The sequence below is a fragment of the Coloeus monedula genome (assembly GCF_965178545.1).
Source record: "Coloeus monedula genome assembly, chromosome: 6".
NCBI lineage: Eukaryota > Metazoa > Chordata > Aves > Passeriformes > Corvidae > Coloeus > Coloeus monedula.
The window spans coordinates 14,889,723-14,912,882 of record NC_138786.1 but is presented as its reverse complement, the minus strand read 5'-3'; the positions used below and the strand labels follow the sequence as shown (position 1 = coordinate 14,912,882).

Below are 23,160 nucleotides of genomic sequence, written 5' to 3'. Positions count from 1 at the left end.
CTCTGCCCCGAGCTCAGCCCACCCTCCCGGGCGGGGCGGCCGGGGGGTTTATCCGCACCCGCCCCCCGCCCCGAGCCCGGCCCTTCCTCAGCGCCCACCCCGGACACCGCCCCTCGCCAGGCAGCGGGGTCTGGCCCGGCCGGCCGCTCCCCCGCGATCGCCTGTCCCTCCCTGGCCGTGCCCGGTGCTGTGACCTCGCCGCCTCCACACGTTCACTTCCACTTTTCTGCCCTCCGGGGCTTTGGGAGACTGTTCGTGTGCCGGTGTGTCGGCAGCAGCAGCCGGGACAGCCGCTCTAAGCGTCCACTCCGAGGCGAGCGGAGCCGGGGCTGCTCCCACAGCTGCTGGGGATGAGCATGGACCGAGCGCGGCCCGGAGCCGCCCGCTCCTGCTGCAAATCTTGTCCGTGCTCAGCACGGAGCATTGGCCCCACTGAAACAGGTGTCAGGACTTGAATAACGACACGCTTAAGTAAGACATACACTGAATGCAGCATGCAGCTAACGTGTACGGATGGTTTCCATATCTTCTGATAACTTTTTTGTGTTGTACTATAAATTCACACTCTGGAGCTCTCTGTGGAGCCTTTTCCATGTTTATTCCTCCTCTTTTTTCTTTCTTTTTTTCACCGCTTATGATTAAATTTGCTTCGTTCCATTATGTTCCTTCCCTTCTCTCTCCTCCTATCACTGTTACCTTTCCTCTGTTATTTTCCCTTTCCCATCTGCTGCTGTCTCTCTCCCCATCATTCTTCAGGTTTGCATATCTTATGACAGAAGCTGCCCATACCAGGTGAGAAACTGTCTCAGATAAAAAGGGGCCTTTTCTGACTGCTTTGGGAAGTCTGTTAACAGTAAGTCATTAAAAAGATCTCTTTTCTGCCTTTGTAATTTGTCCCTGTGGATTGTGTTTCTTGTGTTTCATTTCTAATGAAATGATGGAAAACTAGTGATGTTTTCACTGAGAATTCTGTTCCCTCCTGTAAGTGTTGGAGGGAGAATGTGCATGAGAGAAAAGAACGTGAGGAATAAATTATATCCTTTAACTTTGACACAGCTTTTTCCAAACAACCCCAAACAGATTTTTAGAATTATGTGCTAGCCTCAGCCTATAGCAGAGCCAATCTGCTCTGAGTGCAGCATGTGCTTGGCTTTGGTGCACTTTCTCTGATCCAGGTTACATTAGTGGAAGTAGATGAAGTAGATAAAAGCAACAGGAATCAAGTTACACCACACACACTTTAATGTATTTCTTTGCCTACTAAATGAGCTGCTCACTTTATTCATTTTCCGTTAATGCCACAAGTAGCAAAGAAGAGTTGAGGCTAATTTAGACGCAATTTGATTTCTTCCTAGGAAAGATTTCATTATCTAAAACTACTAATCAGTCATAATTGCACCATCTTTTAATATGGTGCATTTGAAGCAATGAAGACTTCAGAACCATCTCATAAATTTCCTGATTATCCAGCTTCCAGTTTTGGGGCATGAGTTAGCTTTGTGTGTTTGTTTGCCTTGTATTTATGCACAGCAGAGCACAAGAATTCATGTAACAGCAGGCTAACAGCCCACCAAGTTTGTCTTCCTTTCTGCACTGTGTCCTTTACATGATGATTCAGAGCAGTTTTCACATCACCAAGTGAAGTTAATTGCACAATTGTTTACTACTTGGAGGAGTTTCTGATTCCTGGGAAGTTTATCTGTGTTATAAAAACCAATTGTTTTCTTTCAAATGTATGTAACTTTGAGCTTGTAAAAGATCTAGTCCTGTAAAGCCTTCTAGAAACGATTGATAGATATCAATAACATAACTGTTATCATCTATATGTAAATTTAAAGGCGACGTATATGGCTTTTAATGTGTGCTTTGAATTTTTTGTATCTCCTTGTAATGACACAGAAATAATAAAAGAGAATCATGGGGGTTTTCTGGCAGTATCAGGTTTTTTTTTTAAATCACACCTTCGTATGTATTCATATAAGTTTCCACTCTGTTGAAGGAGGAGCAGGTAAATTACCTGTGCTTAAGCAAACCCTGCTCTCACTGGAGTTATGTGGTTAAAGGTGATTCTGCTTGGAGACCAAGAGACTTGGGTTAGCACGTCCTCCACTTGCCACCCTCCTGACTGCAGAAGTCTATGATTTTGTACTACAGTAGGGAAAGTGGGAGAAGAACCAGCTCAAGACAAAGTAGTATGAAAGAGATTAGTCTGAAATAGGTTCCTTTTCAGGTGCTCCGAGCTTGATTCTTCTGCAGTTACTCACAGCAGCCACGTCAGAGGTTCTATTTGTAAGCAACAACACTCTTGTTAGTGGGAATGGCTGGGGGAAGTCAGATTTAGACAGTGATGCATCAGCTTCACTCTGCTTACCTAAAAATAAAGAAGTTGAGATTATTTGCCATACAACAATTTATTGAAGCAAATTTTTCTCCTCGTTTGGGCTTAGATTTGTTTTGTTTTTAACCCGTGTGTTAGTATGCTTTAAATTTCACATCCTCGTGCTTTCCTTAACTATTGGGGTTAGTGACACGCATGTATACCTACAAATACAGGAGAGAAACTCGTATGGGAGCTCTGTGCCGTTAGAGGAGCACCAGAAGTAAAAATCAGCCCAGGTAGCACACCGCGGGGCGGGGGGCCGTGTACGGACGGATGTTTAATGTACTTTTTCTTTCTCCACCGTTTCGGCCGCAAGCAGCCCAGGCCGGGGGTCGCAGGATGCTCAGCCGCTCATCCCCTGCGCTGTCGGGAATACTGGAGGGGGCGGCGGGCGCGCCTCCCACCGCCCCGGGGCGCGGCCTCGCCCGCGCAGCCGCCCCGCGCAGCGCCCGCACCCGCGCAGCGCCCGCGCCGCTCCCGCAGCCCGCACCATGGAGCGCCGCGTCGCCCGCGAGTTCCGGCACAAGGTGAGGCAGCGGGGACAGCCGGGGCCGCCTCCCCGGCAGCAGAGGCTGGGGCAGCGCAGCCCCCCTGGCCGGTCACGGCTCTGCCTCTCTCTTCCTCCACGGCGGAGGAAGGGAGACGCTCGGGGACTTTGCACTGCCCTGCCAATGGCGCGGGTGGCAGCCTCCGGGGAGGGGATGATGGGTGTAAAACCCTTAGAAAGAGAGGCAGGGAGGAGGAACGTTCCCCAATGCACGAGCTTTTCCAGGGCTTGGTACAATTTATTTTTGTTTAATGCCCCGTTGCAGCCGGTGCCGTTCGGGGAGGCGCAGGGCAGGTGCTGGAGTCCGGGCGCTGGCGGTGCCCGCTCGGCCCTGGAGCGCCCAGCCGGGGCCCGGCCCGCTGCGGCTCCACCTTAACATTCCCCGGCGCAACTGTGCGTGTGCACTCATGTGCAAATGCACTTGATACATGGAGCGGCTCCGGCTGCCTGGCACCGTCCTTTCGTCGTTTACCCGGTTAAATAAGTGCTCGGCAGAGCGCGAAATTGTATGAGCGAAGAATGCTGAGAAAGCTCTAATTAAGGAAAGGAGAAGGAAAATAGTTTGCATGTGTAAAAGATGTTTTTGCCAAGCCGTTTAGGACTCTCTCAGATTAAAGTTTTCTGTAGTGTTTCGGATTTTTTTTGGGTTTTTTTTGGTTTTTTTTTTTTTTGTTTTTTTTTTTGTTTTTTTGTCAGCTAGGACACACAATTTCTGCAAAGTAATGTGAAGTTTTATAGAAGTATTTGTCACCTGGTGATAAACACATTAACTAAAGGATTGTTAGGATGAATTACAGGGACTGCAAAAAAAACCCACTGTATGTCAAACTGGAGTTCAAAAACATTAAGGACCTGGGTATTCCATAGTAATGACTGTAGCCATCCAGCCCGTTGATTCTGCCTTGCTCCCTATTACTGTATAACTCGACAGTGGGTTGTGCAACGTTTCAGAGAGTCTGGTTTCTAGGTGGGTGGTTACTGTCTTGAACTTTAAACCTTCTCCCTTTCATTGCTGCTATAATTCATAAATCATTCAAGCCCCACCCCTGATAACGTAAGATGTATTGTCAGTGTTGCTGCAAACAGCTGCGATGCAGATATCAGTGACAACTTTATCTGAGTCAGAAGACATTGAAACAGGTCTTTTCTTTCTTCATTTTCTATCCTCCTGCTTCTAGTGGCCTCTGTGGCATCCACAGTCTTGGATGCTTACTTTTTCTGTGACACACCGGTGAAGATGCTCAGCTACAGGATCTAAATTTCCTGAGTTAATGGCCACTTTTCTTTATTTTCTTTTTTCTTAGTTTATTTTTTCTTAGCAATTGTGATCAGTTTCCCTATCAATCAAGCAGCAATGTAAAGTATGTAATATATGCAAATATATTGACCAGTTCTTCCCTTTCCTTCAATAGTTTTCCGAAATCTGTGTAGCTTAAATAGGACTTCATACTCTTCTTTGAAACCGGACAGATTGGGCTAGTGTTAACGTAGTGCATTATTGTCATTTGAACTTCTTCCACACCAAAAAGTGCTTTTTGCTCCCCACAGCTTCTATTCCACTGAATAAACTTTGGTAGACTTCTTGACAGACTTCTTTTTTTTTTTTTTTTTAATATGTAGGTGCAGATTTTGTGATGAGTTCTTATTAATTTCTATGAGAAACAGTGCAATCTATGCAGTGAGAAATAGAGCATAAGCAACTCTTTGTATTCTAGGATCATAAATGATGCAACTACTGTGAAGAGTCTTTAAATAATCACAGAGGGTTGAGTGTGGAAGGGGCACCTGGAGGTTGTCTGTCCCAACCCCCCATACTCAGGGCCACCAAGAGCAAATTGTCCAGGGCTGTGTCCAGATGCGTTTTCTTTAATATCCTTGGTTTAAAAGGTGTGAAAATCACCTATCCCATGACTCTACAGTCATTTTCTCAAGAAATAGGTACTAAAATACTTCTGTGATCCAAGTTACACCATGTCACCACTGGTTTTTAAATTTTTTTTTTTAAGATGGTGGGGAGCATGATATTTTAGGATTTAAGAAATTAGAGTCAGCTTTTAGAAGCTCATGATAAGCCCAATCAAATGTCTACAGTAAGACTCTATCCTGAGGAGTTAAACAATTAGGAAAATGGCAAGAGATGCAGGTGGCTATGATGCAGTGATAATTGGGGGAATAAAAGGCAGAAGGAGGAGAATGACCCATAGTAGGGGTGGCCCAGGATGATGAACCCAGCTGTAGCATTCAGAATATATTAGAAATTGTGTGGGTGTTTGGTTTTGTCAGAGGATAAGGAAGTTGCTGGTGCAGGCTAAGTGCAGAAGTCAAACAGGAAGACTGACAGTTTTGTGAGAAGAAATAGCAGAATTTAGATGTGGCCCTCCATTTTCTGAGAGGAAATGGGGATGTATCCACCAGATAGCATACTGGAAGAAAAATGAAATGTTTTTACTCTTTGTTTTCCCCATCAGGAGATGATGATGATGGTTTTGCCCTTTGCTATGCAGGGTTGATGCACTTAAACATGTAATGTTCTTTGTGGGACACTGCTCATACAGTATCTTAGCTAGCACTGGGGATTGAGCTCTCTATTTTACCTGTCAGGGAAGTGAAAAAATGGATGCTGGAATTAGTTTTATCTTGAGTTTTACCTTTACAATTAGCCTTGCACAGTGTTGGTGAAGTTTTGACTGCAAACATTTTATTTCCTTTCAAGTCAGACTTTATCCTCTGTGTTTTGAAATTCACTGTGAATAAATTGGTTTACTCACTGGTGTTACTGTAAAGCAATCTTGACCTGCGTGTAGCTTTCTGGCCTTTAGGTGTTTTCAAAGTGTCTTTTTCCAGAGGAGACAAGTAACAGAAAACCACCTGTATGCGAAGTCTTGCTGGCTTTAGAGAGCCAAAAGGTACAAGTAATAGAAAACCACTGGTATGTGAAGTCTTGCTGGCTTTTGAGAGCCAAGTGGGACAAAAGGAATATGAAGCATGTATTTAGTTTAGAACATAATACAAACCATTGCAAACCTAGAAAGAAAGGGCCTTTCTTTAAATATGCAAATTGCTTCTCAGTCTTCACATCACAGTAATATTACCCTTTAGGTCAGATGTAAATTGTTTTCCTAAACATCAGGCTTGTCCAGATGTAAAACTAATGTGATGTGACCTCTCACTACAAGTAAGATTAGTGGGGGGTCTCACTATCACTGAATATAAATTGAACTCCTCATGTAAGAATTCCGGTTTGGTTTTCTTTTGCTTTAATTTACTGTAATTATCCAAGAGCAGGCATAGTAATATGACACTGGTTTAGGTAAAGGTACTATTAGTGGGGGAGGAAAGAATAACTAGCAAGTTCTATCAGTTAAGAGCTGGAGCAAAGAGGAGCAGAGGTGTAGCAGTTTGCATAATGCTATAAGTGAGCTCCTGAAATCGGTGGTTTGGACGACAGGACATAGATTATATCTCAGTGTGGTGGCTTTATCTGTGACAGCATGTGCTACATTAATGAGTGGCCAAAAAGGTTTCTGAAGACATTCATTCAACAGTACAGTGATTATCAGGTAAGACAAATATGATATTGTTGTAATAATACTAATACTGAGGGGAGAGCTAGCACACAGAATATATCAGTATTCACCACCTCTTCTAATGATTTGTAATACTAATTTTAGGAAGTCTCGTTGTAAGTGTGACGTTTTGAGGTAATGCTTTGTTGCAAAAACATGTTTATCTTAAAAAAATTCTTTTTTCCTTGATGAAATCTTTGCTCTATGGCTTAAGAATCTGTGAAAGTCTCTTATGTCCAGCATTTGTGGCTACTAAGTCAGAGATTAATGATAATGTCTTTGGGTTTTCAGGTCAATCTATTAATTGACAATGAAGCGGAGAAGGATTACCTTTATGATGTGCTGCGGATGTACCACCAGTAAGGTCTAGTTTTATAGATGTTCGTGTAGAATTTTACTAATATTTTTAAATTTGAAAAATTTATATTCAGAATTTTAAGTAGTCTTTCTATATGCTACTAGGAATGTAGTTGTAATAAGAGGGTTTTGTCCCGTTTAATGAAATCTTTTGGTTTCACAGCATAACCTGCAGGCAAAGAAGGAGCATGTCTGTAATCACTTATACAGTTACTTTGGTTTTATGACTTGGCAGCTTTGTAAAAGCATTTGGTGGATTCATATTTGGGGGTATGTGTGGGGAAGCTCCTGCATGATAGAACTGTTCTTGGGAAACAGGAAGAGAGCATTAATAAAATTCCTTAACATTTCCAAATAATGCTTATTGGATTAGTATTATTAATGTCACATGCACAAAGGTTTTCACTGACATCACTTTTCAAAGAATTTTTGCTAACTTTTCAGATAACAATTTTGCAACTGTTTTTCAGAAAACTGGCAAAATTTAGTCTTGTAATCTGTTTGGCATGTTTAATGACTCTGGCTTATTACAAAGTGATGGTAAAAAATTGGTAAGGTGATAGGCCTATTACCAGTCCTTTTGCTGAACTGATTTCTACCACAGTTGCCTCAGACTTGTATCACTGAGAATGACACCAGCCTCTAAACCATTGTTTTTCAAAGAAGATGAGAATGTATTTTCCACTAATCATAGACAAGTGGCTCTGATAGACATTGTCTCCATTAATATCGTAATTAAAGCATCTCAGCTGAGTGAAATGTAGACGTTGCCACCTGATGTTTGCGCTGAGCTGGAGTTATGGGGGTATTCAGCTGCCTATCTGATTCAGTTTCACTCAGGTCTGTCTAATTGCTTTTCCATTCATAAAGACTGTTGTTTGGAAAGCCACTTGGTTCAGTAGATCTGAATTATTTAAAATGTTCTTGCAGTTACAAAATTAACAATGCATATGGCAACTTTTCTTCAATTTCTAAAACTGCGGTGTCTTGGGCAAGATTTTCAGTATCTCTGTGAACCTGTACTGATCACATATCACTTCCTGGGAATACATTGTGAAATATCCCAGGGCAAAAATATGTGCAGTTGCTGTTGGAGCTAACACTTAATGTCTGCTTCACTGTGAATAGCATTTCCAGAAGTATTTGACCTCTAATCCCATATAGGTATTTCTGATCCATATTTTCGCTGCCCATGCCTCAGAGAAGTTGCATGCCAGGAAATGTAAATTAAAAGAAAGGGAACAGCAAATAATACAGAGTAAGTTTAACTGGATATTTTATAGGAGTAGATCCAATGAACCTTAGCTGTTCCTCCACTCCTGCAGCTGTACAACAAAGTGTATTTTGGAACCTGTAACTATCTCCATGCTGACAGTTTCAAGGAGACCACTTTGCTTAGCTCTCATGAAAGAGATGTTTACAGCAGTTTAACTTCTGTAGGTTTTGTTAAGTAGTTGATCACCCTTCAAGTCTGATTTTGAACAAAAATTGAAACTTAAACAAAGTCTTTGCTCTAGCTGCTGAATATTGTGATGATTTTTTATTTCCTGGATTGAAGCAATTTTTCAGTCCTCTAAGTTCAGGAGAGGAAGGAGCTTGTAGCCTAGATTTATGTGCAAGGATTCCTAACTAGTAAGGAAAAACAATCTAGTTAGGCAAGTATGTCTAATCAGGACAGTTATTTTCAAACATTTCCATAAAATCTTGTGGGTACTCCAAAAATGAAATTGGAGATGTCATCTATAAACATGATGTGCATGTCCATAAAGGATGAAGTGAATATATAGAAGATGTCACATGTTTTGAAGCAAGTATTCTTTTTTTACAGAAGGTTTGCTTTCTCAGAGGCTATTTTGCTTTTGTCAAACCAGTATCTGCATAAATATCTTTTTTGGTAGCTTGAAAGAACACGCAAACATTGAAGCCACATACACAACAACTTATCAAACGAAGCTTTTTCCTGATGTGTTGATTACCTGTGCTTGTTTTGTCGCTGTGTTTTTGCAGGTCTATGAATCTCCCAGTGCTTGTGGGGGACCTAAAACTGGTGATTAATGAACCAAGCAGGTTGCCTCTGTTCGATGCTATCCGCCCACTCATCCCATTAAAACACCAGGTGGAATATGATCAGCTTACACCCAAACGCTCACGGTAAGAGAGTGCAGAACAGCAACAAAAAAAAAAAAGGCAGCTAACTTAAATACAAGCAGGAAATACTGAGTATCCAGGTAAATTCAGAGTAAAATAGTGTTCATTTTGTAGAGCTGGGCATAGTTATTTTGCTTTTGCTGTATTTCGTAGAAGTACAGATGCCTTAAATTGTTTGCCAAGTAGTTTAATCTAGTAAAAGCAGGGTTAAGGAGTCAAAAACAATCTTTCCTCATTTTTCCTGCATTTAATAATTAAAAAAAAACTCTCATAGCTCTAACCTTCTAAGAGCAGTTCAGTGATTGCAAATGTCTTTTCATATGAATAAACTTGATGGCTTTAGTTAACACACATCCATCCAAACTTCAGTCAACTTGCTTTTTTTAAATGCCTAAGTTGTATCAGAGAAAAATAATGTCTAACTTTCATGTGAAACGTTGTTGAGAGAAGGTGCTATGCAGCTGAACACTCAATTGTTTCCATTTTTGCAGAAAGCTGAAAGAGGTGAGATTGGATCGTTTGAATCCTGAAGGCCTTGGATTAAGTGTAAGAGGTGGAGTGGAATTCAGCTGTGGCCTCTTCATCTCCCAGTTAGTTAAAGGAGGACAGGCAGACAATGCTGGACTTCAGGTAAGAAAATTATATTCATGTACTGTTAGGTGCTGAGGGTTGTTCTTCAACATTTAGAAATTGCTTTTGCTAAGGTGCTCTTTGTCTCTTCTAGTAGAATTCCTAAGATATGTCAATGCTGTGGTAAATACTGTTATACCAGTTGTGAATCAAGTAATTAAAACTGTTCATTTTGTTGTTTTTAGTGATATGTAAACCTTTTTTTTTTCTTGTTTGGGATATGCTAATTTTTGAAGGTTAAAGATTTTTCTGGAATGTTTATACTTCATGAGTAGCAGCGGTTATATGTAAGCAGATGGAAATAAAGATCTCTAGATCTTCTAGTAGAAGAGTGTTTTAAGTTGCCAAGTTCTGATTAAATGTAGAACAGATCATATAAATACTGAAAGTGTTAATTCCACCTTGCACTGATATAATATGTGCAATTAAATGCTTACTTGAACTTCATGTATAAATTGTGGGGGGTTTGCTTTATGCAATGGAAGAAAGAACGTATTTTTAACTATTCCTAATGTTCTCTGTACTGCATAGAATTGCACTTCCTGTATTGAATTTTAGATACATGAACTTGCCAATAAGGTTGGCAAAAATAATTATGTAGAAATACTGCAATACTTGTGCAATTTGCATTAATGAAGTTTTGGGTGTTTGGTTTCTTTTTGGATGTGGTGTTGTGGCATGTGCTTAGTGAGAAGTGAAGTGAGAAATTGCTGTGGCAAATGTCTGCATCTTTCTTTCAGACTTTGAATCTGATAAGGTGTATTAAAGGTCTGAGTTTCTGAGTGGAAAGGCTAATATGCCTTTCTACTTTTAATTTGTCAAGCCTGAATATTTGCTGAAAGTATTGATGGCTAAGGATTATGTTTAATACTAGTTCAAAATACGTTAGACTGGCAAGATTCATTGCAGTGTTTAATTAGGCTAGCATGTTTTGTAGGTATGCTTCAGTATCATCCCACAACTCTCTCAGATTAAAACCTTCTCAGAGTTTGCACTACGAAAGTTCATGTACCTCATCTTCTACATTACACAGCAAGAATGGGAAGTGTACACAAGGGAGTTGCTCCTGGGCTGTGGTTAGCTCTGTGGAGAGATTCCATCTGCTTCCTTCCTCCACTGCTAGAAACTTGAGAAAAAGACCAAGACCAGTCACTTATATGGCTTTTGTAACATCTGGAAAATACTGGAAAGCACTAATGATGCTGATCAATAAAGAGCTTAAACTGGCATGCTAGTACATAGATCTTAATGCGCTGTTGCAGCTCTGCTTGTTTCAGACTAACATTTTCACATGATCATTGGATAAGGAGTTACATTCAGCTGTTGTGCTCCTATAAGGATGCCAGTTTTCCTAGTTTCTCAGTAGACAAAAAGGCCCCACGGCTTTCTGTGACTGAGGTCATCGTGGTACATGTTGGTGTCAGTGAGTGGGATTGTGAAGGATCTTTGGGCTGGAGTGTGCAAACTTTATTGCAACTCAGAACACGGTTAGTGTTTAGCAGGCAGAGTAGGTACAGTAAGGGGGAAGTATGTTTGATTGTGATTTTGTTAGGGTTAGATTTTATGAATTAATATGGGCAGAAGGTGCTTTGCAGCTCCTGTGACTGCCTGGCTTCTGTTTTTTGATAGGTGGTGTTAAAGCTCAGCCTAAAGTGCCTGAATAATAGGTGGCACTAGGCACTTTTTGAACCTCACTGAATAACAAGACCTGACAGGCAGCCCATTGTTCTAAATTGCTGTCTCACAGTAAAGCCAACTGCTTCTGAAATTTCACCCACCTGCTTTATTTAACAAAATCTCTACGCATTTTCTATCCCAAAAATGCTGTCTGAGAAAGGTATAATGATTTTCTATTGTACATCAGTTTTACATCCTGCTGCTTTTAAAATTTCCAGTCCAGATTGCATGATTTCTCCTTGAAGTACTTTCCAAGTCACATTAAAATGACCAAATAATAATGAAGGTTCTCTGTGGCACTTGTAGTTTTGACCCTTTTTTGACTACAGTTTCTCTAAAAGGCACAAGTGTTTTGTCCTTCCATTAAGAAATGGACTCCATCTTCCCCACCTCCCCCCCCACTGCTTTTTGATACTTGTGTGTGAGGATCCTGCTGAATACAAAGCGATTGGTGTGAATGATGAAAGTGGAAGAAGTACACAAAATGGGAAATTTGAAACAGTTGATGTTATTATATGAACCCCTTCAATTTCCTAGAAGCACTAAATATTATATTTCTCATGTTAAAAGTTACAAATAATAGGCATTTTACTTGAGAAAAGTTAGGTTTGCATCTTTTTTCTAAAAAGTCTGTCATCTCCCTGTTCGATAGGGAAAGGGGAAACTGTGATATAATACCAAAATAATTGTTACTGTTCTACTCTACTCAGTCCCACAGACTTTTATCTCTACAGCTCTGATTCATTAGGTTGGTATGCAGTGATACCAGTACAAAAGTAACAAAATACATGAAAACAGCTATTAATTACCCCAGTATGAGACACCTTTATTCAGGAAAAGCTGTTCAAGTATCCTAAAGAGAAGCAGTTTGCTGTATGCCTATACATCTCCTGTAGGTCAACCTAGATTGGGTTATTTGTAAAGCCCCCTCAGTCATTGTCTATCAGCAATATAAATGTTGTTAGGTTGAGTAAAGAGCATTGAGTTTCAGAAATTAGATGACAGTCTAGTTAAGAGGATTGTTGAAAATATCTGTACAGGAAAAGCTCATTCCCTTACTGGAGGGAAAAATAAAATGCTCTTGCGTGCATTTATAATTTTCTAAGTGCCTCTTGGGGAGATGAGAACAGATTTGACTCAGTGAATGCTGACATCCTCAGAACAACATGAGTTCTGCTGAAAAGAAGCCCCATGATGGCACTGCCATTTGCAGCCCTAAAACTGGGGGCTTCTGTGCATTAAGGCTTTGGAGTCAGTAACAGAATGATAGGTGACCCCTTTAAAGGGTTGGGTTTGTGCAAACCCAGGCTCCATGGTCTGTTACAGCCTGCATGATGTGGAAGATGTGAGTAAAGGGAGTATCTTGAACAAAACAAAACTCAAACAAACCCCCCCACCACCATCACATATGTAAAATCAACAGAAAAGGGATTGGGTGGATGGATGTGGTTTTGAATCTTTGGAACAAGTTGGTTAAATGAGTGACAGCAGGAGCTATCAGGGGTGTAATTCTAAACTGCAGACCCCATGTGCTTTTCTTGTCTGATTCTGTAGTTTTACCACAGGTTGTATGTTCAAAATCCTTCATTACTGACCTATTTCTGCTCTTATTAAAGATTATTTAAAAAATCCAACTGGCATGAACAAAAACTGTCAGGCTCTTAGGAGTGCAGGCTGTTGCCCTGGATGAGATTTTTTTGGATGCCCAGCAGAGGGAGCGGATGTCCCACTGGTCAGAGGCTAGGGACCACAGTCCTGTTTTGCCTCTGCGGGTGTGTCCCGTTCTGCAGGACAGTTTTCTTGGCTTTTGTAGCCTTCTCATGCTGTGCTGTGTCAGACAGAAATGTTCCGCTTCAGTGAAAAGGGTGGCACAGGAGCTGGTAGAGTGGACATGTTGTTAATGTTTTGTGTAGTATTGCAGAGCATGAGACACTTCCCAGAAGAACTAGAAAAGCTTGTGAAAGAAATAAACAAGATACATTGCTGGGGTTTGGGGGGTTTTGTTTGTGTTTGTTTTTTGTTTTGTTTTTTTTTTTTCAATTGGACAGATCACAGTAGGAAGATTCAGTGGTCATTAGTGCATAAGAAAAAAGGCAGAAGGTGACAGCATGCCCAATGTCCTGTCACCCAGTGTTGTGTCTCTGTGTGTGTTACAGCCTCTAGAACACAGGCTATATTGAGGAATTCCTACTTCCAGTTCCACTCACTCCTCTCATATAAAATGAAAGCACAGAGCCTCTCAACAAAGTAATTGTAGGTTTGTTTTTTTTATAACGAGCATGATAACGCATTCCACCCAAATTCAAATTCTGTTCAATAAAAATAGTTGCTTTAGCTTTGCTGAAACGGGAAATCAGCTTCACGCAGATACCAGCATGGAAAACTTAAGCCTAAAGTGATATTTGGGAGCTTGACACTTGAGTCTTTAAATGCAACATTTGAAGTAATCATAACTAGGGGTAATGCTGCTGTGAAACCAGACACATTTGTGAGGACGCACACAAAGTTTCATCAAGTAAGAAAAAAATCCCTTGCTGCTGATGTTAATGAGAAAAGTGTCATCAAATACATTTTACATAACAAATATTCACAGTACTTCAGAGGAAATGCTACTGGAGAGAAGTAAAGCCAAAGTATTTGGCTTTGTCCTTGTGGAGATCAGAGGTATAAGATGATACTGTTGATGTTTTTTTTTAAGGTAATTTCCTGGTAATCATTTGTATATCTTATTGTGCAATGGGTGGATCTGTTTTGATAATGGAAGAAATCAAGAACTAATTTTCATACAGCCATGTCACATGGTTCATGTCAAGTACAAGTCTTTGCTTGTGGTGCTTTAGCCAGGACCTGGCATTTTTCAGTGTAATCGTGAGCAGATAATAAGGCACTGCCCTAAATGAAGTGGGCAGTGTATTAAATCACTGATTCCTTTTCAGCCTGCCTGGATAAGAGGATCATTAGGCAGAGTTCACAGAAATTTGGAAATTTCTACTCCAGTCATCATAGCATATCAAATTTGGATTTATATTAGAGGAAGGGAAACTTTTTGATTGTATTCTGATAAATAAGATTTGACATTTTATAGTGGCGGCTGAAATCACTCTGTCTGCTCTACGCTAGTAAATTGAACATTGCCAGGGATTGTCCTTGGGGTGCTGCCATTGGATTACATAGTCCCCAAAAAAAGACAAAGGGGTAAAGTCCATTAAAATAATGCATTTTCTGAATCCAGAATCAGGCAAGATAAAAAGACCAAGTTTAGTTTTTATGCATCAAAAATAGTTAAGAATGTATTTCAGAAAACATATGGTAAAAGCAAACTTTAAAAGCATAATACTTATGCTGAAGTATAAAAGAAGAAAACAATTCCAAAGTTATTTGAATTAAAACACAGGGTCTTCTGTTTAAGGTGATCTGTGGAGTACAAATATGATCTATAGTAGAAAGTATTTATAAAATTGTTATTTGGCCATTAATTTGCTCTTTTGGTGTTTGGTATTAATTTAAAACAAATACAGGTAAGTCTGATCTGGACATTACCTGTAATTCAGAAAGTATTCACGAATATCTAACCTTTGCATCAAATTACTGCCAGATTGTATCTGATTCTAAAAACGTTTTAAAATGTTAACTCACAATTATTTTTTCTTCTCCCTTCCATTTGTGAGGTTGGAGATGAGATAGTGCGCATCAATGGATATTCCATTTCGTCATGCACACATGAAGAAGTCATAAACCTCATTCGTACAAAGAAAATCGTGTCCATAAAAGTTAGGTGTAAGTAACACAAAAAATCACCTCTATCACAAAGATTGCTATTGATAGATTGCTGGTGGTCTGTAGAAACTTAACAAAAAAAATTTTTTTTTTTCAGATATTGGCATGATACCTGTGAAAAGGTAATGGCTTTTCATTTGAAAACAAGTTAGATTATTCATTTTCACACAGCCTCTTTTATCAAAAGAGTCAGTTTTTAATTATGAAAATGTGTGAATGCTGATTAAAATGTCTCATCCTTTTTAATGAACAGGCAGATGTCTTGCTTGACGAATCTGATTTTATACCGGTTGCCTACTTAAATGAACCAATTTCTGTTTCCTCATTTGTCATGAGCATCTCCTCAAAATTTAATTATCAATGCACCTAGTTTGATGGAGGGCTCCACTATTTCTCTGTGTATGTAGCATTTGATGATGGCCTAAGAGTTTAGAAAAATTTTAAATTGTTTTTCTCTTCCAATGTTTGTTGAAAAGCTGAATCTTTAAGCAGAATGTTTGAGAAATGTTAATGACAGGAGGTGTTGTTCTGCATAGATATTTGCGTAAGATGTTCGAGTGGTTATGGTTAGTTCTACAGTCTCTCTTAGAGTCTCCTAAAATGGTTTCACTTGAGAGGGCTTTATCAATTTTATATTCAACCCTTAGTAGCCCAAATAATTGTACACTTGTTTGATGTTCTGCTTAAATTCCTGGAAAATAAACCAGATGTGAATGGTATCCAGAGAAAGTTGTGGATGCAGAATAGAAGGCCGCATTCCAAAGTAGCTGCTGGAATACACTGACATTTATTTTGTCCTATTATTTTAAATTATCTTTTTCCTTTCAGCTCAGCAGATGAACCCCTTAAATGGCAATATGTGGATCAATTTGTGTCAGACTCTGGGGTAAGAGGTCAATATTTTGTTAAATGTCTTCTGGGGAATCTGTAATGGCTCTGAAACACTTTCTCCTCTGACCTTTTTAGAGAAGCTATTGTATGCATTACTATAATGCAGTATCTTGTTGAAAGTATTCTGTGAGAAACATCTTTTGTGATATGAAATGATGGTAGAGCTATTAGGTAAGGAAAGGGCAGGACACAAATGAAATTACTTTTGCTCATTAATTGGTACTTCATTTTGCTTGAGCTTATTAACTTCCCAGGCTGTAGTTCTACTGCATAAACCTTTATCAGATTATTTGGCCTATTTTAGGCATAGTAGTGGAGGAATTACAACTTTGAATGCAAGTCACTTCTAAGGGTTGCAGAAGTGAAAAGAAATACCACAATTACTGTTCTTTTGCTTTCAGGAAGAAAGACTTAGTTAAATAGTGAGCCTTATCATGTATTTCTCCAGCCCTTTTGTCAGGGAACATCTAAATGATTATTTTGGCATATCACTTTCCTCTAATTTTCCTTCAACCTTTTCTGAAGACAAAGTTTGACTATTGAAATAATCTTCTCCGAATAGGTAAGTTCAGTCTTTCACTTCAGCCATGCAGCTCCACTGAAATAACCCTACTTCACACTCATTTCCAGCAGGATAGGACCTTGGAGCCTTGAATAGGACCTTGAATAGGACCTTGAATCTTATCTTGATGCTGGCTGGTATTCATCCTGGCTACATGAAATTTTATAGTTGTCTTGATACGAATTCAAGACAGAATTAACATCTGCAGCATTGTTTCTTCCCTCTGCAGGAAGGAAAGGGCAGTGTTGCTGGGCTTGCTTCTTCTGGAGGGAGAGACAATAAAGAGAAGAAAGTCTTCATTAGCTTGATTGGTACAAAAGGCATGGGATGCAGGTGGGTCACATTTTTTATTTAATGTCACTGTTTTTCAAATGAGACACTCAAGGCAGTTATTTCCATCCTCCTTTGATAAGATGTCAGGAAAATAAAGATCCATGCTGGATCAGGAAGGCAAACTGCAACAGCAGAATATCTGTGGCACATACTACATAGTTTTAGGCAAAGTATAAGTACCTGTGTTAAAAGTTCAGTTATAAAGGAAAAATCTTCTAAATTTAAGAATAAGAGCAGACTGAAAGTGCCTTAGTACAAGTTCCGATGGAATTGGATCTTTTAAATGCTTTTACATTTTTAAATACTTAAAAATTCTGCTCAGTGATGTGGCAAATTCCAGCACTATCCACTGTCAGGTTCACTCCCTGCCCCTAGAGTGCTTTCTCTGACCCTTTTCAGAACTAAACCACCATCCAGTTCCTAAAATTAATGTTGAATTTGGAAGAGATTTTAGAATAATGATTCTGGGATTCTTGGACTCCTGTCCTTGCAATACTTACAGAGGTTTTGGAGTAGAAGGGATGTTGTAGGATTTCTTCTATAGAAGTATAGAGTTGAAATTATTAGGATTTTTCTCTCCTGTAATCTGGAGGATGTAAAGATTTTTTTTTAATTATTTTACAAACCTGGAGGAGTGGCTCAGCATGACTAAAAGTTGTTTTTGTGTTTGGGCCCAGCTTAGATGGCAGCTTAAAGTTCCTGAGCTAGATGTTGGCCTCTGGATGAAACATCCTTTTTGCTTCTATCAAATAATCCTAAGAAAATAACACTGTTTTATACATACAGTATCTTGAAGTTCAGTGAACAATTGGTAATTCTTCGTTGTGTTACTTTCTTGCTTTTGAATCTCATTAGTCCTGGTCCTTTAGACAGTGTAGGTCAGCATACATATGAGTTTCAGCATATAAGGTGAAATACAGAAGTGCCGGCGTTTTCATCGACAAATGGGATGGGGAGCCTGGACAGGCATTCCAGGAGCCTCATATTATTTTATTCCATTATCAGTCTCACATACAGAGTTGAGACAGAGATGGCACAAAGCTCACACTGTCCCAGACATCCAAAGACTTCCTGGTTACAGAGCATTCTTAAAAGCTTCTTAGCCAATTAGCGTGCTTCTCAAAGTTACAGACAACTGTTTTAACTAATCTACAGCAGCACACATACATCTGTTGTACACAATACTCGGTTGTTATACCTTATATAAGAACAAACAATATTCCATTATTAAGCTTAAACTTACCTATCTTGCTAAGCATATTTTTTGCAACTTCTAAACCTATCTCAGCCAAACCTAAAAACCGTAACCATTGTTTTAATGTCCTTGCTTGTTATATAATTTTATCTTCAAGTTTTTGCAGCCAAAGGTGATCCCTAGACTCTTCTGCTTTATTCCTGAAACCTGCTTTTTTCTCACACCTAAAGCTTTTCCACCTTTTGTGTTTCCCCACACAGAAGCTTGAATATTTTTATTTTCACTTTTTCTTTAAAACCAGTTTTGTGGTGTATAGAAAAATAGGATGATACACCCTGTGTACTGGCAAGTTTTGGTGTTTGTTTCAGAGTTGGCTAATATCATAAATATTCTTTAATCAAAAACAAGTTACAGCTGTATTACACTGTATCATTCCATGAATTTTATTCCATAAATATTATTCTATTAATGTCTGGAGGTTTTTTACATTTCCAGTATTTCCAGTGGTCCAACACAAAAACCAGGCATTTTTATCAGCAATGTTAAGCCGGGCTCTCTTTCAGCAGAGGTGGGCTTAGAGGTAAGTTTGCCACCTCCAAGGTAGGTACCACAAGGAATTCTTGGTTTGTGTTCACAGCTTCTAGGATTCTGAATCTCTCTAAAGCACTAGCTGTGTTGGTATTATTGTTTGGTGGGGGGTTCTTTCCCATGGGAAAGAAATACCTTATGGTTACATTTTAAATTAAGGTAGTTTCCTAAAATTTTAAGAACATGATTGACCTGGATCAGATCAATATTCTTTCAAGCTCAGGATTTGATCCCAGGCAGTGGCAATAGGAGATCCAAGTGTAGGAGGATGTGCAAGCCTGGCCAGTTTCCAGTCTGTTTCCCTTGCCCTCTGCTGGTACCTGTGATCATTGTATGAAGGATGTTAGAGAGCACCTCTCTTTCTGTTTTCACTTAATATATGTACTAACTTAGCATCTGTACTAAAATTTGCATTAATTTCTTTAGGTTGGTGACCAGATTGTTGAGGTGAATGGTGTGGACTTCTCTAATGTGGATCATAAAGAGGTAAAGTCAAGTCCTCTTAATTCTCTGAAGTTGTAGTTGACAGTTTACTTAATATCTGTCCTTTTTCCCTGTGCACAAAAAGTATGTTTTGATACTGGGCTACTGACTCAAGGGGTTGTGTACCAAACATGGGAATTTGAAGATTTGCATACCTACCACCCGATTTAGTTGTGGAAATTCCAGCCTGGGCAACCAGCATTTTTCATCCAATATATACTGGCCTTTTATCACTTCATTCATATTGATTTTTGTTTTGTTTTAATTTGCAGGCTGTCAGAGTGCTCAAGAGTAGTCGTACTTTGACTATCTCTGTGGTAGCAGGCGCTGTAAGTAGTGTATTTTTAAAAGCAGAACATTTGTGAAAATTACTCTGTGGGCAAATAAATGATAAAAATAAATGGTTAAAAACAAAAGCTGTGTTTCTTTATAAGATCTATACCTCTGTCAAACCAGGGCAGTTTTGAGTGGCTTTTGCTTATCTCATACTACACAAAGTATTCTCAAAACAGTTTCATAATTGTGGGCCAATGCAAAACCGTTCCCTTGACAAGGAATGGAAATTAACTTTATCCTAATGGTTCCTCATGTTTGAGAGCTTCTGTTCTAACAGATATCTCCTGAAACATGGAAGTTGGATTGGGGACAAATAATTTTTAATCCTGACTAGCTGATGCCTAAGTCTTATTCCAAATTAGTTCCTTTTGTAACTGTTTATCTGATCTCATTAGCGTATTGACACATTGAAAATTGCTCAGTTTTTCATTCCCACTGTTCTGTTCAGCAGAACTATAAGCCTTTGGGGCCTAATCTAAAACCAGATGAAATTAATTAAATCTTCCCTCTGACTTCAGTGTGACTTTCAATAAATTTTTTAATGTTTTTACTGCTTTAATCCTTCTTATAGCAAAGTGTGCAGTTATATACAAGAGGATAATCAAGTTCCATAGACTAATAAAAGACTGTTTTTTAATTGCCTTGTAACTGACTTAAATAGGGGGAAAAAAAAGATTTAATAAGTCACTTCAGCTACTTCCTAAGGGCATATGTGTACTGTGTAGCTACGTTAAGGAATTAATGGTTTATTTGATCTACTCTTATAGTAACAAAAGATGAAGCTGTCCAAAGGCACTGTAGACATTGTTTTAACAAAAGCTCTGGGCTAGTTGATTAAGCTCCAGGAATTCAACATCCTGAGGACTTAGTTTCAACTCCCAGTTATGTTAACAACTGTTAAAAATATGAGATCTACCTCAGCATGCATCACTGGGGTGGTATCCTTAAAATGGCAAATTGTTGCTATGGAACTCTTCTGTTCCTCACTCTTTCACCTTGCATGTCTCTCCTCAGTACACGTCTTTGTCTGGAGAACAGATAGCAAAAGGAAACAGTTTCCCTACTATGATGCAAAGGCATTCTTCAGTGCCTGGTTTTGTTCAAGATGTCTACTTTGTGCTTTAGAGACAGGAAAAATCCTACCTTCCTAATTAACATGGGATTTTAATTTCAGAAATGAAAATTAGATTAATGTTATTAAAGGGTTCTGCCTATAGCACAATGGAAATATCTTTCTTGAACGGAAAATAGTGCTGGTGTCTTAATTGTAAAGCAAATGAAACAGGGACAAAACCAACTGAAATACATAAACTATACAGTGTATGGGGGATGTACATTCCCTGTATTTGGGTTCCCTGAATGATGACACATTTCTGCAGCAACCAGGGATTAAAACACAGTAACTGTGTAGTTGTCTTCAAACTGGGAGTCATTCACTGTTCTGTTCTCTGGCATTTCATTGCTCAGTGAGATTTCAAGAAAGTATAATGTGAAGTTTTTTCTGGGTGCACACTGAGCATGTATTTGGCATGACCCTTACAGTGCTGTTGCTGACTTCAGTAGTTGCAATCTCTTCTGAGGTGTTTAGCACATAATAACTTAGAGGCTGGAAGTAGAATAGCTCCTTGGAGTAAGCGGTCAGATCTTTGAGGATCTTTGTGTTCCTCCGGAAGAGCGATGTAAGGAAATGGCAGATGTGCTACTGTGTAGCTGGGTTTTAATTATTTCCTAGAAGAATTGCATTCATGAGATATTTTCATGACTGATTTGGCTTGTGGTTTTGATTGCAGGGAAAGGAGCTGTTCATGACTGAAGAAGAGAGGCAAAGAGAAGCATATCTCCGTGAGCAGGAACGCCAGGAGTTAATGCATCAGAAGCGGCTTGCGCTGGAGACCAACAAAATCATCAAAGAGCAGCAAGAGAAAGAGAGATTGTAAGAGCTCTCTACAGGACAGTCTGAAAAATTTAGCTTGGATTTGGAGAGGGCACAGAAGACAGGAGCACATGATTATTTCTGTGATGCTTCTCACAGAAGTGAGAAGATTCTGAACTTAGAGAACTTTGTTTTGCTGTTGCAGAGTCTCTGTTCATAAAATGTTTATCCTGTGTAGCTCTTGATGTTCTGAGCTTTCAGAGCTGATATCGTTCAAAGCCATGCTGAGTAGAAGGGTCATTCTGCTCCCTGACTGTCGTACCCCAGTGATTCACTGTGATACTCATTATTTTCCTGATGCTATCCACTCATGTTTTATTTTTAGCAAGACAGTTAGAAATTTTATACTCATAAAAAACCACACTATAGACCTGTCTCAGAAGGAGGTATTGACTTAGAGAATTAAGTAGGTGATAATGCTCTTATTATGCAGGTGGTCAGGAATGTCCTCAGGGTTCCTATGAAACCATACTGAAACCTTGGTATCTTAGTGATGACTTTTAAAAAGGAGTGTTTTCCCCCAATACATATATATTTACTGTCTATGTCTTTTACTAAATGCTGACACACTTTGTTCTGGTTCTTACTCAGAAAATACTATTTTTATCATGGTGTCCTAATTCCTCTTATTATAGAAGAAAGCTGGAGATTTCCCAGAAGGCTGCAGAGGAGGAAGAGAGATACCGCAGAGAAATAGAGCAGTGAGTAAAAACCTTACACAGGCAGTGTGCCACCTGGAAAAGGGTGCTTGTGTGTTAGGTCTGGCTGGAAACCTTCTGCATGTTCCTTTCAAATAAAATTGTGTAGTATTTCCATTTAGCTAAATGTAGGATCCAATACAGATCAGTAAGTACACGACTGTTAGAGAATAGGAAACTGTTCTGAAAATCAGCACCTTGAAAACATGAGGCTTATGGCAATAATAAATTCAATGTAAAGTTGAAGTAGAGCACTTATTTTAAAAATGTTATTAATATATAGAGAAACTTAAGATTAAGGAAGTTCTGTGTCTTGGAACTTGCTTACTCTGTTGTCACTGAAACACTACATTTAATTGTAACAGGAAAAAAATAGTACTTTTAAGAAACAGATCAGTACTATATTTGTAACTTAAGCATTCTTTTACATTTGGAAGTTTGAAATTAATCAGTTGTTACCACAATAATTAACTTCCCTTCTAAATGATGCAGGGAAATTGCATGAAAATGCAAGTAGCACAGTAATACCTGTTTTGATTCAGCCCTTTAGGGCTAAGATTGACCCTCAAGTCTTCAGCTTTACCCCTTAGACATATTGAAGGGGTTTTAATTCTTATAAGTTCCTTCTCATGTACCTGTATTAGCTAAAATTTTCTGATAGAAAAAGTGCAGGGATTTCTGAATTTCCAAGGTGCAAAAAGAAATATATTCTCCAGCTGTCACAAGAGAAAAATCTTCTGACAGTCCTGCTGTGGGCTCTACTGCAGCACACGGATGAATTCTTGTGCGTTTCCCTTTCCTGATACCAGGGAATTGGTGACATCCTGTTCTTTATTGAGGCCTTCTACAGAAGTTCCTGCAATAGCCAAAAGCTGCTATAAAAGCAGGCCATCACATGTGAAGGATGATTCTGTTCTCCCAGTCTAGATTGCCTGTCTGTTATAATGGATGTTGGGTGTCTGCCGTGTTCTTCTGCACTAAGAGCATCTTCACTCACTCAGGGAGGGCTTTCATGCCTTGAGGGCTGCTCAGTGTAAGGTCTAACACAGCTTTATACTT

General features: G+C 39.3%; 1 protein-coding gene across 1 annotated transcript in view; it reads left to right on the top strand.

Moving 5' to 3' along the window:
• Window positions 1-3,355: 3,355 nt before the first annotated feature.
• USH1C (USH1 protein network component harmonin) overlaps window positions 3,356-23,160 on the top strand; it is a gene marked incomplete at both ends in the record, with an annotated part of 43,537 nt that continues 23,732 nt past the window's right edge. Inside the window, 13 exons of the mRNA XM_082283443.1 lie at window positions 3,356-3,433; window positions 6,785-6,852; window positions 8,858-9,001; window positions 9,490-9,628; window positions 14,974-15,082; window positions 15,180-15,204; window positions 15,911-15,968; window positions 16,765-16,868; window positions 18,559-18,643; window positions 19,078-19,137; window positions 19,407-19,463; window positions 21,261-21,403; window positions 22,039-22,104. Of these exons, the coding sequence (XP_082139569.1) occupies window positions 3,356-3,433; window positions 6,785-6,852; window positions 8,858-9,001; window positions 9,490-9,628; window positions 14,974-15,082; window positions 15,180-15,204; window positions 15,911-15,968; window positions 16,765-16,868; window positions 18,559-18,643; window positions 19,078-19,137; window positions 19,407-19,463; window positions 21,261-21,403; window positions 22,039-22,104 (1,136 nt within the window). The remainder of the gene's footprint in view (window positions 3,434-6,784; window positions 6,853-8,857; window positions 9,002-9,489; window positions 9,629-14,973; window positions 15,083-15,179; window positions 15,205-15,910; window positions 15,969-16,764; window positions 16,869-18,558; window positions 18,644-19,077; window positions 19,138-19,406; window positions 19,464-21,260; window positions 21,404-22,038; window positions 22,105-23,160) is intronic.